Here is a 14,393-nt window from a genome sequence, read left to right as displayed (position 1 = left end):
ACCATCAAAGAAAATGTTCTGCTATTGATCAGAAATCATTTTTTAAAATTGCTTTTTTTCTTTTTTCTTTCTAGGTATGCTATGAGACTAAAAACCCACTCAGGCCCCAATGCCACACCAGAGGATAAACAACTGGCCGCGTTATGGTGAGTACACCGTCTTCACCTTACTACAGCGTCCCCGCCTCATACGTAATCATTGACAAACCAGGTGCTGAAATGCATAACACTTTCCTAGTGCCACAGTGATTGAAAATTGACAGATCAATTACACAAGGATCATTTTTTCTGTATGTGTGCATGTGTTTTAAAAGCAGGTAGGCCTGCCTGTGTTTTAGTAATGTGAATGCAGATCATGCCAAATGGAATTTGTCTCGTTTAACATTTTTCTTTTTTTTGTAGAGACAGAGTCTCACTGTACCGCCCTCGGGTAGAGTGCCGTGGCGTCACATGGCTCACAGCAACCTCTAACTCTTGGGCTTACGTGAGTCTCTTGCCTCAGCCTCCCGAGCAGCTGGGACTACAGGCACCCGCCACAACACCCGGCTATTTTTTTGTTGCAGTTTGGCCGGGGCTGAGTTTGAACCCGCCACCCTTGGCATATGGGGCCGGCGCCCTACTCACTGAGCCACAGGCACCGCCCTTGTTTAACATTTTAAATGCAACCAAAATAATTCATGTCTTGCTTTATGCATTGGACTGGTAGGACTGAAGCGAGATGACACATTAAAGTTCTCAACACGGGGGCGGCGCTTGTGGCTCAGTGAGTAGGGTGCCAGCCCCATATGCTGAGGGTGGCTGGTTCAAACCCAGCCCCGGCCAAACTGCAACAACAAAAAAAAAATAGCCGGGCGTTGTGGCGGGCGCCTGTAGACCCAGCTGCTCGGGAGGCTGAGGCAAGAGAATCGCATAAGCCCAAGAGTTAGAGGTTGCAGTGAGCCATGTGACGCCACAGCACTCTACCCGAGGGCGGTACAGTGAGACTCTGTCTCTACAAAAAAAAAAAATAATAAAGTTCTCAACACAGTAAACTTAGGGGCAGCTCATTATACTGTACTTTGATAATAAAATATTTTTTATTTTCAAAATGTTAACCAATAGATAATATATATATACTATATATATATACACAATATATAATATATAAATACATAATATATGTATGTATTTATAATGATTACAGTGATAATGATTATATGATTATAATAATGATAATAATTTTACCCCTGGGATCTTCCCAGGACATCTCACTTCACTTCTAAAATCCCAGGATACTTCCCTGTTGGTCCCTTGGGTAAAAGGGATCCAGAACTTTTTGTTCTCTTAAGGTTCATAGAACTGGATCTGCAAGTTAAGAGAATCTAATAATTTCAAAAACCATGGTAGCTACATGCTCAAAAGAGAAGGTCTCAGGTTGTTTCACATCATGTCATCTCGAGCTTGGTGTGCTGAGAGGAACCCATTAGTTTTACTCGGTACACTGGTGTTACCAGATCTGCTTCAGTGAATTGTTATAACATGAATGAAGAGTGCCAAGGAAGAGAGGATAAGTCACAGGAAAGGCTTTCTGTGCTCTTTTCAAACTTAAAGTTCCACACTAGGATAATAAATTAGTGACAATTAACAATTAACGTTGGCTCGGTCCCCTTAGCACAGTGGTTATGGCACCAGCCACATGCACTGAGGCTGGCAGGTTTGAGCTCAGCCCAGGACAGCTAAACAACAATGACAACTGCAACAAAAAATAGCCGGGCATTGTGGTGGGCACCTGTAGTCCCAGCTATTTGGGAGACTGAGGCAAGAGAATCGCTTAAGCCCAAGAGTTTGAGATTGCCATGAGCTGTGATGCCACGGCACTCTACCAAGGGTGACATAGTGAGCACTCTGTCTCAAGAAAAAAATTATAATGTTATTGTATAAGATAGAGTGCTAATATATAAATAAGTATAAAAATATTACAGAAAATAATAAAAGGATAACCACTCTCCATATTATGGTTTTGTTTGTTTTTTGTTTTGTTTTTTTTTTGAGACAGAGTCTCAAGCTGTCACCCTGGGTAGAGTGCCATGGTGTCACAGCTCACACCAGCTTCAAACTCTTGGGCTTAAGCAATTCTCTTGCCTCAGCCTCCCAAGTAGCTGGGACTACAGGCGCCTGCTACAACACCTGGCTATTTTTTTTGTTTGTTTGTCTTGTTTTGTTGTTGTTGTTGTTGCAGTTGTCGTTGTCATTTAGCTGGCCCAGGCCAGGTTCGAACCCACCAGCCTCGGCGTATGTGGCTAGCACTCCACCCACTAAGCTACGGTGCCACCCTCCATATTATGTTTTCATTGTTTATTAAGTATCTCCACCTTTACTTTATTTGGATTGAAAGTTCAGTAGTAGTAGGTGGAAGGGCTCTTATTTTCCTAGAGTCCACTGCTCACCCAGGAAGCTGCAGCTGCTGTGTGCTAGAGCTTCTTCCCGTCTCTCATGGGGAAGGACTTCCCTCTAGTGGTGGAAGGAGGAAGCGGCCAGCCCCGTTCCCCAACAGAGTAGCGATAAAGCTAATGTTATGGAATGATCTCGTGGTTAATATATTTATAGATCCTTCTTGGAATTTTGAATTACATTATTTGGAAAATATGAAGGTCAGATATTCATAACCATAAATGTACATATGGAAATATTTTGGATACAAAAGCATGATGTTAATATTGAGCGCACTGGACAGATTTTTTTTGTTTTTAAGTCTTGTTTACAAAGGACACACACTTACTCTTTGGGGCCTGTTTCTCTTTTTATTACTGCAGTTACCGATGCCTGGCTCTCCTGTACTGGCGGATGTTTCGACTCAAAAGGGACCATGCTGTAAAGTACTCGAAAGCACTCATCGACTATTTCAAGGTACTGTCTGGTGAATGAGGAACACTGTTGCTGGTATTTAATTGAACAAGGCTGATAGAACTGTTGGTATAGGGCTGATACAAGTCACCTCTGGTCTGTAGACAAACTCCATTTATGACACACTTATGGCTTGCAGGGCTCAGAGAATGGGACTTGAGTGCCCATTTAATTTATCTCCCTGCCGCCTTGTATTTTTATAGCCTCAAGAGAAAGAAGATCCAGTTATTCATTCCAGTGTCCTAGGAAATTCACCTTTATAGCTAATATAAATTCCTCATGTTCAGTTAGAGCTTCTTCCCGTTAGAAGTAATGACTTAGAACTCTCAGTCATTACTCCTCTTAGCTAGTCTCTAGTAGCTAATTTAATTTTTAATCAAGATATTATTTAAAATAGTGAAAAATGGTTTGTTAGAACTCCAAGGCACTAGATAGCAATGTGTAACTAGAAGGATAAAATCACACACTGTGCAGCCTTTACTTACCTCAGTGTATGAAATTATTTTCACTGGGAGAATAAATATTTTTTAAACCTTCTCTGAGGCTCAGCACCTGTAGCTCCGCAGCTAGGGCACCGGCCACATACATCAGAGATGGTGGGTTCAAACCCAGCCTGGACCTGCCAAATAGCAATGACAACTGTAACAACAACAACAACAAAAAAATAGGGCTCAGCGCCTGTAGCACAGTGGTTATGGCGCCAGCCACATACACCAAGGCTGGCAGGTTTGAACCCAGCCCAGGCCAGCTAAACAACAATGACAACTGCAACAAAAAATAGCTAGGTATTATGACGAGCACCTGTAGTCCCAGCTACTCAGGAGGCTGAAGTAAGAGAATCACTTGACCCCAGGAGTGTGAGGTTGGCACTCTACCAAGTGTGACATATTGAGACTCTGTCTCCAAAAAAAAAGCCTTCTCCGATGTACTACTGTGGAGCCAACCCTAACTTAATAATTCATTTGAGACTTCTGGGCCTCTTCTTTATCTATGGGAAATACAAATTATACCATCTCTTCTTCCACCAACCCTGTCAGATACACAACTGTCATTTAAGATCCTTTAATCCCCAGCCTTCCCTTCTTAGAGATTATCTGTGATGACTAGGCCATGTTGGGGGTCCCTTGGGCTATGTACAGCATACTGCCTCCTTCCTAACTGTGTGTGTAGAGTAACCAGTATGAAATGTTGTACTCATTTGCCACCTGGAAGAAAAACTCGGACCCCACTTTAGGTATAAATCAGATGGTGGTTTATTACACCTGCATAGGCAAGCTGCCACCCCAAAGGCCAAATGGCCCCAAGAGAAAAGCAGGCTGCCTTATATACTTTTTTTTGTGCTGTGTTGGCAGGTAAGCTGGTGAGCACAGAAGCAGAATGTGGCTAGTTAGCTCAGAAACGGGGTTACAGAGTTGGCTGGGGGGCGGGGCTACAGCATGGCGGTTCACAGGGGGACAAACTTAGCTTGAGAAACTTTGCTAAGCTTTGCTAGAATAAACTTTGCTAAACTTTGCTGGAGTAAGTTTTCACCATTGTTTGACCTGTGGCTAGGAATTTTTGAAAACTCAGGGAACTTCCTTATTCTATTCTGAAACCTATTCTCAGAATTAACCCAAAGGGGGGGATGGGGGGAGGGCTTGAGACATACAGGGACTCAGGCTGAGACAGTTAGGGGCCTTTAGGGGTCCTTTGGCTGGGTACTACAGTAACTCTTGGGCCCTCAATCATCATGTGTCCTAATGACAACTGGCACTGAGCCTTTCCTTTTCTTCACCTAAAGTCAAGTTCAGTAGTTTGCTGTGTTGTTATAGTCAGATTGGGCTCTGTGAGGCATACCAGAGTCACCAAAGGCCAACCTGTCTCTCTGTGGGTGCCATGGGACTGCCCTTGGTGGTGAGACCCCGTGAGTGTACTGGGTGCAGTAGTCTGAGTCTGAGGCTTTCCTTGGCCCTTGTGGCAGCTTCAAAAAAAAAAAGAAAGCAAAGAAAAGAAAAATATTTCAAGAAAGAAGGAAGCTTAGGCTCGGCACTCATAGCTCAGTGAGTAGGGCGCTGGCCATATACACCAAGGCTGGCGGGTTCAAGCCCAGCCCAGTCCTGCTAAACAACAGTGACAACTGCAACCAAAAAATAGCCGGGCGTTGTGTTTTCCAAGTACTCTTTTTTTTTTTTTTTTTTATTGAGACAAACAAGGAAGCTTAATTCTGTCTGTACAGGATTACAACAGGAAATTCTTAATGTACATATGCAGCCCCAAATATGTACAGAATGGATAGAGAATACAACCTAAAAATCAGATTCCCTTTCAGGAGTTAGTAACATTTGTCCTTAATCAAGGACTTCTTTTTTTATTTATTTATTTTATAAACAAGTGATTTCATTTTTATTTATTTATTTATTTGTTGCAGTTTGGCCTGGGCTGGGTTTGAATCCGCCACCTTTGGTATATGGGGCTGGCACCCTACCCACTGAGCATTCATTTACCAATGACAAAGTGTATATATTTATGGCATACAATGTGATTTTCAAGGTCACAAGCATATCTATCACTCCGCATATTTAGTTTTTGTGATGGGAACATTTACAATCTACTTTTAAAGATTCTTAAATATACAATTCATTCTTATTAATCATAGCCACCATGCTGTACAATAGATCTCTGGAATTTATTCCTGCTAACTGAAACTTTGTACCTTAAAAAAGAGGGGGCACAAAGTTTCAAAGGCTGTTTAAATGCTACCTAAAGCAGGGCATGGCAGCTCACAGCTGTAATCCCAGCAGTTTAGGAGGCCAGGCATTCAAGACCAGTCTGAGCAACATAGCAAGGCCCCATCTCTACAAAAAAATTTAAAAGTTAACTGGGAATGGTACCACACTCCTTTAATACCAGCTACGCAGGAAGCTTAGCTAGAAGGGTAACTCGTGCCCGGGAGTTTGGGGCTGCAGTGAGCTATAATCACCCCATTTTCCTCTAGACTGGACAATAGAGTAAACCCTATTCTAAATAAATAACTAAGTACATAAATGTACATACATACATACATCTTAAAGTTTCAGAGACTATGAAAACTTTGGGTACCAAAGATAATTTGGCATAGATTTTGTTCCCACCAGTGTTTCTCATTCATGGGGCTTCGTGGTAGGGGAACAGGCCGGAAGACTTCTCTCTCTCTTCTTTAACTGAACTGTTCCACAACCCCAAAATCTTTCTCCCTCTGTCTTAGTGTTTTTATATTCAGAATATCCATTCTGTTGTCCACATTCTTAGAACCCCATGATGAGGTAGCAACCCAGTGCTCAGTATAGTAGCGCCACATTGAGAAAGGTGTCTACAGCATCTGTCAGGGAGAGGGAAGAGCAGCTCCCCTAGTAAGGAAGGTTTTCTTTTTCTGATTCTCTCCATGAAAACACTTCCATTCCCTGAGACAAGTAAAAGTGGCCTGGTTTGCAATTCTGTCCTTATATTTACCCCTTGCTCCTGCTGTTGGGCCTCTGAGTTCTGGCAGGCTGTTTCTTACCTTGTTAATAACACCTGCACTAAAACTAGAAAAATCAGCCACCACTTCATAAAGTTCTTTCTAACCAAAAGAAACACGTTGTCTCTGGGGAGCCAGGCGGAGGCTATTTTCTTGTCTGGGGAAGGGAGAATTTCCATCAGCATCACAAAGACCATCTCTTTCCTTAATGGTCCCACAGACTTCTGTCCAAGAAGGTGTTATTGAGCTCTCAGAGAGGAAACCGAACTGCTCCTAACTGCGTACTTAGCAACTTTCCTTGCTAAAGACATGCATTTCAATGTCTCTTAAATGCTTGATGCCAACACCTTCATGCAGCAGAACATCCTAAATCAGAAGTTCAGATAAACCAGAATTTTTTAATAGCCTGTCTGTTTAGGAAATAAACTTTAATCTACTGTTTTAGGGATATGCAAGAGCAATTTCCCCTTTTAGAAATACTTTTCAACTTCATAAATTAAAATAATAGTATTCAATGTTTTATGTATTTTCAGGTATTAAGTAAATACATGTCAACAGTTTCTGCAAATATGTCCTTTTAAATTATAAGGTGTTGGGGGGTGTAAAGGAATGAGAGAGTTTTTACTTTTTTCCTTTTTAGAAAATTGGACTATTTACGATGGAAAAGTTAGGCTGGTTCAGAATTTAATGAACCCTTGGCATTATGATTTAATTTGGTACCTAAAATTTGTACATAAAAAACCCAAGCTGTAGGGCAAGCTCTTCCTTTTAGCCCCCTGTGTGACCCATCCCTGCCCCCCGCCCCAGGCTGTGCAGCTGCCCCAGACAAGCTTGCAGAGAGAAAGCAGATAGCCTTGTGATGGGAACTTCCCAGATCCAGTTTCTCTGAAGCTACATTTTGTCTGCAGAGTCTGCCCTTCCTTCTTTCCACAGTCACCTGAGAACATGCTATTGTCTGCCTTTTAACCTTAAGCAGATGGCACTCACTGTCACTGTTTTTATTTTCCTGCAGAATTCGTCTAAAGCTGCCCAAGCCCCATCTCCGTGGGGGGCCAGTGGAAAGTAAGTTCACTTTTCCAAAGTAAATGCCATAAGCCAGACAATGCATGCTGCCAGCACCGCTTTGCTTTCAGTGCCCTGAGGGCCGCCCCACCTCGCCTGCTCCCGACCTCGCCACTCTGGTTTCTCTGCCTCTCCCCTTCCAGGAGCACTGGAACCCCATCCCCCATGTCTCCCAACCCCTCTCCCACCAGCTCCGTGGGGTCCCAGGGCAGCCTCTCCAGCACCAATGCCCTGTCCCCGTCAACCATCGTCAGCATCCCGCAGCGCATCCACCAGATGGCAGCCAACCATGTCAGCATCACCAACAGCATTCTGCACAGCTATGACTACTGGGAGATGGCCGACAACCTGGCCAAGGAAAACCGAGGTATGTGCCCCTCCCTCAGCCCGAGTTCTCAGAGTGTCTCTGAGGGGAAACCATAGGAGCCGTCAGCGGCTGTGGAAAACCTTCGCGGCCTCCTCCCGTGCCCCTGTGCCCATGCCCACGTGAGGCAGCTGCAGGTACACACATGTGTGTTATCCCTTCAGACAGTGAGCTTCTTCAAGGGAGGAATTACATCCTTTTAACATGTATTTGTAGACCCAGCCCAATGCCTGGAACATAGCTGGGGCTCTGAAACTTTGAACTAAGGAATGAATGAGAATGTTACTAGCTCTTTAAGTGCCAGCTACTTACAACTGAAAGAGAGGGTTTTATGTGCACCAGTAAGGTAGGCTTCTTTTTAAGTAATGTTTGTTTTTACTAATTATAAAAGTCATGCATGCTTACTGTGGCTACATTTGCAGAGTACAGAAACTATAGGGAAAAGAGTTTTTAAATATCAGTAATCTTATTACCAAGAAATAACTACTGTTAACAGTTTACCAAAGTTCCTCTGGTCTTTCTTCTGCCAATATTCACTATTTTTCCAGAATAAGATCGTAGTGTATGCTGGACAGAGCTTGATATCCTTTTTTCGTTTGCTATTATATCAGGCATTTTCTCATGACATTAACTGGTTCAAAAGTACCCTTTATAGTGTCTCTATACTATAATACTAGCATGATATAGTGATTATGTAATCATAAAGTATCATGCTTTCTCAAACCATTTCCCTAATGCTAGAAATTCAGGTTACTTCCAGTTTTTATCCTCTGTGACAATCAATGTTGTGATAAATACCCCTATATAAATCATTGTTCATGGTCCTGAAGGGAGTTGCAGAAGTAGAACAATTTTGGAGTCAAAAAGTGTAGATTCTTTTAAGGTATGAATTGTTATACATCTTGATACATAATGTTAACTTTTCTCCTGAAAGCTTATACTCATTAACCACTGTCCCTCCAGCAACAGGTGAGAGTCCAAATCTGAGCTCACTTTCAGACCATTAAATGCAAATTATGTCCCAGAGATAGCATAGGCCTCCCCACACAGGACGTCCAAAATGAGATGAGGAATGCATGGTACAGGTGAGTCCTGAGGGCGTGAGATTGTTAATAAAACCAGGTAGCACATCATGTGCAGCCTGGAGCTGGTGCACCCTGAAGGTCCAGTGGGAATGCCCTGGAGGTCAGAGGCTCCAGGAGAAGCTCCCTGGAAGACCTGGTGTGGAACAGGGTTTTGAAAATCACCAAGCAGTTGAGTGGCCAAGATGGGATGGAGTAAGTGTCACAGATGGACAGACAGAAAGGACAAAGCCTAGAAATACATGTGTGCAGTTTGTAGACCCTGAGCAGGCCACGCTCCAGATGGCACTGCTGCCTGGGGGTTGTCTCCTACCAGAGGGCTCAGTGCCAAGTGTCCTGTGCGAACTTAGCGTTGTTCCCCCACCCAGACTGACTCCTCCTTTTCTTTTCTGCTCCTGGATTCCTGCTGTGGCCAAGCTCCTAGCCACTTGCAACCAAGCTTTCCCTGGCCCTCCATTTCCCATCCCCAGCAGGACTTCACTCAGCATGTGTGTGAGCGTCTTTGAGAAACTTCTCCCAAATACCTACTTGCAAGGAGCCTTAACTCAGCGATTAGCTGTGTTACAAGAGCAGTCACGTGAATTTGTCTCTATCAGATTACAGTGTAGAGCCCACCCATGATTCATCTTGGTGTCCTCTCTGATCTCTAACCCCACGCACCTAGCAGAGCGCCCTGGGACATAATAAATGTTTAATGAAAGGACAAACCCAGAAAATGTCCAGAAGCTAAAGGTGACTTCTGTAGACAGGTCACAGGACCCATCTTTGATTTGTCCTAGGAGCCTGGAGCTTCACCCCTTGGATTCAGTCCAGGGGGTTGGCGCATGGCAGATTTAAGTACAGGATAAGGGACGACACTGCTACCTTGACGTACAGAGTGGGAAGCCTTCCTGCACTAGGAGAGTGTAGTCTGAATATACGGATTTTCTTTGCTGTTGGGCTGAGCAAATGCTATTCATCTGAATTAGAAATGGCAAATATAGCGTATTTATTTATTTGGATAATAGGGTGAGTTCTCCACCCTTGGATTTTATTTGGCTCAAGGCAATGCTAAAGGCACATGATAGAATAGAGAATCCTCCATCATATAGAGACCATGAATGGAATTTTTACTTAAGTCACTCAGGTTACCCAGGGTAGTGGGTAGCACACCTAACACGTGGCATTCTTAACAACCCTCTCCATCCCCTAGAATTCTTCAATGACCTGGATCTGCTGATGGGCCCCGTCACCCTGCACAGCAGCATGGAGCACCTGGTCCAGTACTCCCAGCAGGGCCTGCACTGGCTGCGGAACAGCACCCACCTGTCCTAGGGACCTCTCCCCTGAGCCAGCTCGTGCTCTGGTCTCCACACACGGCTCCACATTTCTGGACACTGTGCTACTGAAGTTCCTGGCCACAGCATCTACAAACTCCAGTGAACATTCCCTGAGCATTGAACAGTGGTCTTTTCCCAGGGCATGTGTGTTTGTATGTGTGCGTGTGTGAGAAGCCGCCTGTGTAGGTGTGTCAGACACACAGCTCTTCAGAACACATCTCTCTGTCTAGTTTCCAAGGCTAGACAAAGTGACCAGAGGTTCCTGATTAGAAAAGTACACACAGACACACGCACACAGACACACACAATCACACACACACACTTTCTATGCTAATGCTAAACCATGACTTTTTAAAAAATTCAACCAAAATCTTGTGCGTTAGTTAACCAGGTGCAATACAGCACACCCAAAGCTTGACTGCCAGTTAAGATGAATCTAGGTCTTATACTATTGATTACTTTCAGTGTTAATATACTATGCCCCCAATTATTTTTGATTGGTATGTATTAATGGGTAATTGAATAACAAAAATAAGTCAGTTATTTTTGTGCCAGAAGTTTACTAGATTGCATGTTACCACATACCCTGCCCTTCCTCTGATACATTTCCCTCATCTGACTTTATTACCAATGAAACACATTACAAGCAAATGGATCAATTCCCCCAGGCTTTGCCTGCTCTGTCCCCAAATAGTACGAAAATGGCATTGAGATTGGGTAAAAAAAAAAAAAAAAAAAATTCAGTGTCTTTGAAGTTAACAAACATTAAAGCAGGGATGGCTGTGTTTGGAGCTCAGTTAGGAATTGGAATCTTCTGCACCTGTGACAAGCCCACTAGGCACAGGCATTTCTTCTTCCTGCCACTGTGACTTGGTGACTGTATAGCCACGTGGCATTTGCCAAACAATATGTTTCAAGTCTTTTTCCATAATAGCTTTCTTACAAGTTTTCTTGGCCAAAGGAGGACATTAGCTAGAATGTCCCTTCACTGGGAGTCTGTAACTTTGGCTTATCAGGCTAAGATCTATTTGCTGCAGTTTGGCCGGGGCTGGGTTTGAACCCACCACCCTTGGTATATGGGGCCGGCGCCCTGCTCACTGAGCCACAGGCGCCACCCAGATCTATTTGCTATAGTAATGCTGTCTGAGTCTCCCACCCTTCACACAGAATGTGCCAGTGCAGGCCTTCCATGCATTTTGATTTGGGGTGTACTTTTCAGGCTTTGGTTATTAAGCTGCTTACAATCCAGAGGACGTTTCTCCTGCAACGATCACAACTTTGTTGGGGGTAGCAACAATCGGCATCTTACTTGTATCTTATACGTCTGTTATGTTTACATCTTTCTCATAGTTTTCCTTTTATTTTATTTTTTTAATTAAGTTTACATTATAGGTTTTGACATCTCGTTTACAGTTTTTGTCTGAAGTTTATTTCTTTTATAGTATTGTATCATACCCTAGATTTAGTATTTTTGTTAAATATATTTGGATATGAAATATTGGTAAAAGGAAAATAATTCCAGAAAAAAAGGTATATCTTGCCATGTCCTTGAGGCCTCCTCTTACTTGACAGAATTGTACCAGGATGTTCTGAGAAAGGTAGATGATACAATATATGGAGCATTCCTTTTTTTCAAGGTAATGGTGGGTCAGAATATTTACAGTAGATGCGTTTGCTGATATTCTTACAGGTTGGGTTACACTGTTAACATTTTTTTCATCCCGGTCTGTGGGTGGAAAATAAGTTTGCTGTAATTCCCTAACTCTAAGCACTGATTTAAAACTATACAAAGGATCAAACAACTTTAGTGATTTGAAGTTAATTGAAAATGAAAAAGTGGAGGGCTTGTAAAATTTACATTTGGCTTCGGCCTTCAAGCATTTGAAAATACTTCCAAATATTTCCATTTTAAATTTATCCAACTGTGGTGCTTGTTGCATCTCTTTTGCTAATTATTGCAGAGTTCATGATCCCATCCTCTATAGGAAATTTGAACCTAAAAAATTTTGAGTCTTTTTTTTTTTGGCAGGACTAAGACTTCATTCTACTTAGGCTTGGTAAGTTCTGATGAAATACTGAAACACTCACATAAAGGGATGAACCTCCAGTCCTGTTCTGCACCCCAGGAAGCTGTTCTGGTCTTGCCCATCACTAAAGTTTCAAGCTTGATTGTGGCATCCAGGTGACGTGCTTCCCTGGGAAGTCCCATTTAGCAGCTGGCTTCTGGCTGGTCATACCAGTAGCATTTATCAGCACTCTGATGACCCAGTCTGACGACCAAAACTTTTTGAAACTGGTCATTTGGGGGGATGATCAGACCATGGAGCTCCTCCCAGTACCTCTCATTTTCATCTATTCAGCATGTCAGGGCAGCAGTCTCTGTTGGGTTTGGCATAAATGATTTTGGTAAAACCATCTTCTAATTGTTGTCTAGGAAAGTCATTCATAACTCATTCGTTTTATTTAGTTTTGTTCCAAGTTGAAATGTCTTTCTTGTATTTTCTGATTATAAAAGTAATACCTGCTCATTGTAAAAATTCAAAAAATATAGAAATGTAGAAAATGTAAGTCCCTGGTTTCCCATCCCCCCTAAAACAACCACTGCTCACAGTTGGATGTATGTCCTCCCAGAGACTCTAGAATTTAAAGGTTACTTTCATTACCACTTCTTTCTGTTTGAAGATATATTCTTTCCTCAGACATTCAACACAAGTTCAACTAACCTTATCCCTCCATGACCTGAACGGGTGCCATCCTTTATCACAATGTTAAATTATCTTTGAGAGAGAATAGCCCAAATATATTCCTTATTAAAATTTGGCATTTGTTACTGCTCTACGCAGATCAGACTCCTGCAGAATTGTGCCTGGAGAGAAAGGTTTGGTTGAAACAGACATTTCTGGAAACTTTCAAATTGCAAATGGAAACTTGGACACACTATCTAAAAAGGAACGTACTGGAAAAACAATCTGAAGAGTTGACAAATTGTGTACTAGATTGAACACATGGAATGCAATGCAACAAGACTTTCTGCACTAAAACTTATCCTAATATGTACAACAATGTTGTGTGTATTATATAACAGTGATGTGTACATTTCTGACACCCCATCCATAATATACACAGTTTGTATAAATACATACATTTAAAAATATATATGTACAATACAGTTAACATAAAACTGTAGTACGCCTGAAGGATATTCTAGTGCCTAATATTGAGTATAAGTCCTGCGTGTTCCCATCACCTTGGAAGTGCAGTAATTGTTATAAAATTAGTGCAGCAAACATTATTTATGAATCACATCTTTGAAACTGTGCAGTAGTATATACATATATATTTTTAAATAACATTTTTCACAGTTTTCCAGAGTTACTGTTGAAATCTGTATCACCAAAAAGGAAAAAAAAAAAGCAAGATTTTTTTAATGATATAGACACTCTTCAGACCCAATCATCTGCGTGTGATTTCCTGTTTGTAGATAGCAAGAGACTTTAGCAGTCACCAGCCTTAATGCATGTACAGGATATTATTGTGACTTAATTTATCTGCAGTTTTTAATCCATGTGAAATTGGAATTTATAAATGGACTTGGATTAAATATGTCTGCCTTTCTAAGGTCGTAAACGTTACATTAAATGACTTATGTTGTAAATGAGAGAAATCGAGTTGTACGTAAAAAATGTCCACCAGTTTTTGTGAATATTTTTACAAGGAAACTTTAGAATCAAAATACGTTCAAGTCAGTATTCTGATTCCCAGTTCATAATCTCTTAAGAAGCAACCTTTTTATTTCATGAATGTTTTCAGCGTAGCTCCCACAGATTATCATTAAGTCTGATATTTTTCATGGAGAAAAAGTATGTTTATCTTCATGCTAAACCAGATTTTACTTCTTGTTTTACACATTTCCTGGTACACAGACACTCTCCAGTGTCCCAGAGAAGTCAGAACAGGAAGCTGGAGAAGTTCATCCTATGGGAACAGAAAAGTCCATTTCTGTTCAACCAGTGGCCCTGAGATACTTTGTTCAGTGTTCTTTAAGGTCACAAGTTAATTCTCTCAGTGCCTGGCTTTGCTAACTCAAACCAACATGGTGGAATCATGTTTGCAATATGTGGTTGAGTAAACTAAGGAATCTTGAACTAAAGTAGATAGAAATGTGATACCCAGTTGCTTGACATGATATATCCGCCTTTGTTTTTTTTT

General features: G+C 41.9%; 1 protein-coding gene across 3 annotated transcripts in view; it reads left to right on the top strand.

Moving 5' to 3' along the window:
- The window catches only part of AFF3 (ALF transcription elongation factor 3), a 565,722-nt gene extending 551,883 nt beyond the window's left edge, over positions 1-13,839 (top strand). For 2 of the 3 annotated variants that reach the window (XM_053588375.1, XM_053588374.1), the window contains exons 20-24: positions 75-146; positions 2,792-2,885; positions 7,370-7,419; positions 7,563-7,786; positions 10,058-13,839. In XM_053588375.1, the coding sequence (XP_053444350.1) occupies positions 75-146; positions 2,792-2,885; positions 7,370-7,419; positions 7,563-7,786; positions 10,058-10,179 (562 nt within the window). In that variant the 3' untranslated portion in view covers positions 10,180-13,839. The remainder of the gene's footprint in view (positions 1-74; positions 147-2,791; positions 2,886-7,369; positions 7,420-7,562; positions 7,787-10,057) is intronic. The other variant, XM_053588376.1, reaches the window with a different exon arrangement.
- Positions 13,840-14,393: the final 554 nt, after the last annotated feature.

Source organism: Nycticebus coucang, chromosome 4 (genome assembly GCF_027406575.1).
Source record: "Nycticebus coucang isolate mNycCou1 chromosome 4, mNycCou1.pri, whole genome shotgun sequence".
NCBI lineage: Eukaryota > Metazoa > Chordata > Mammalia > Primates > Lorisidae > Nycticebus > Nycticebus coucang.
The sequence above is the reverse complement of the archived record's forward strand: the minus strand, read 5'-3'. Positions and strand labels throughout refer to the sequence as shown.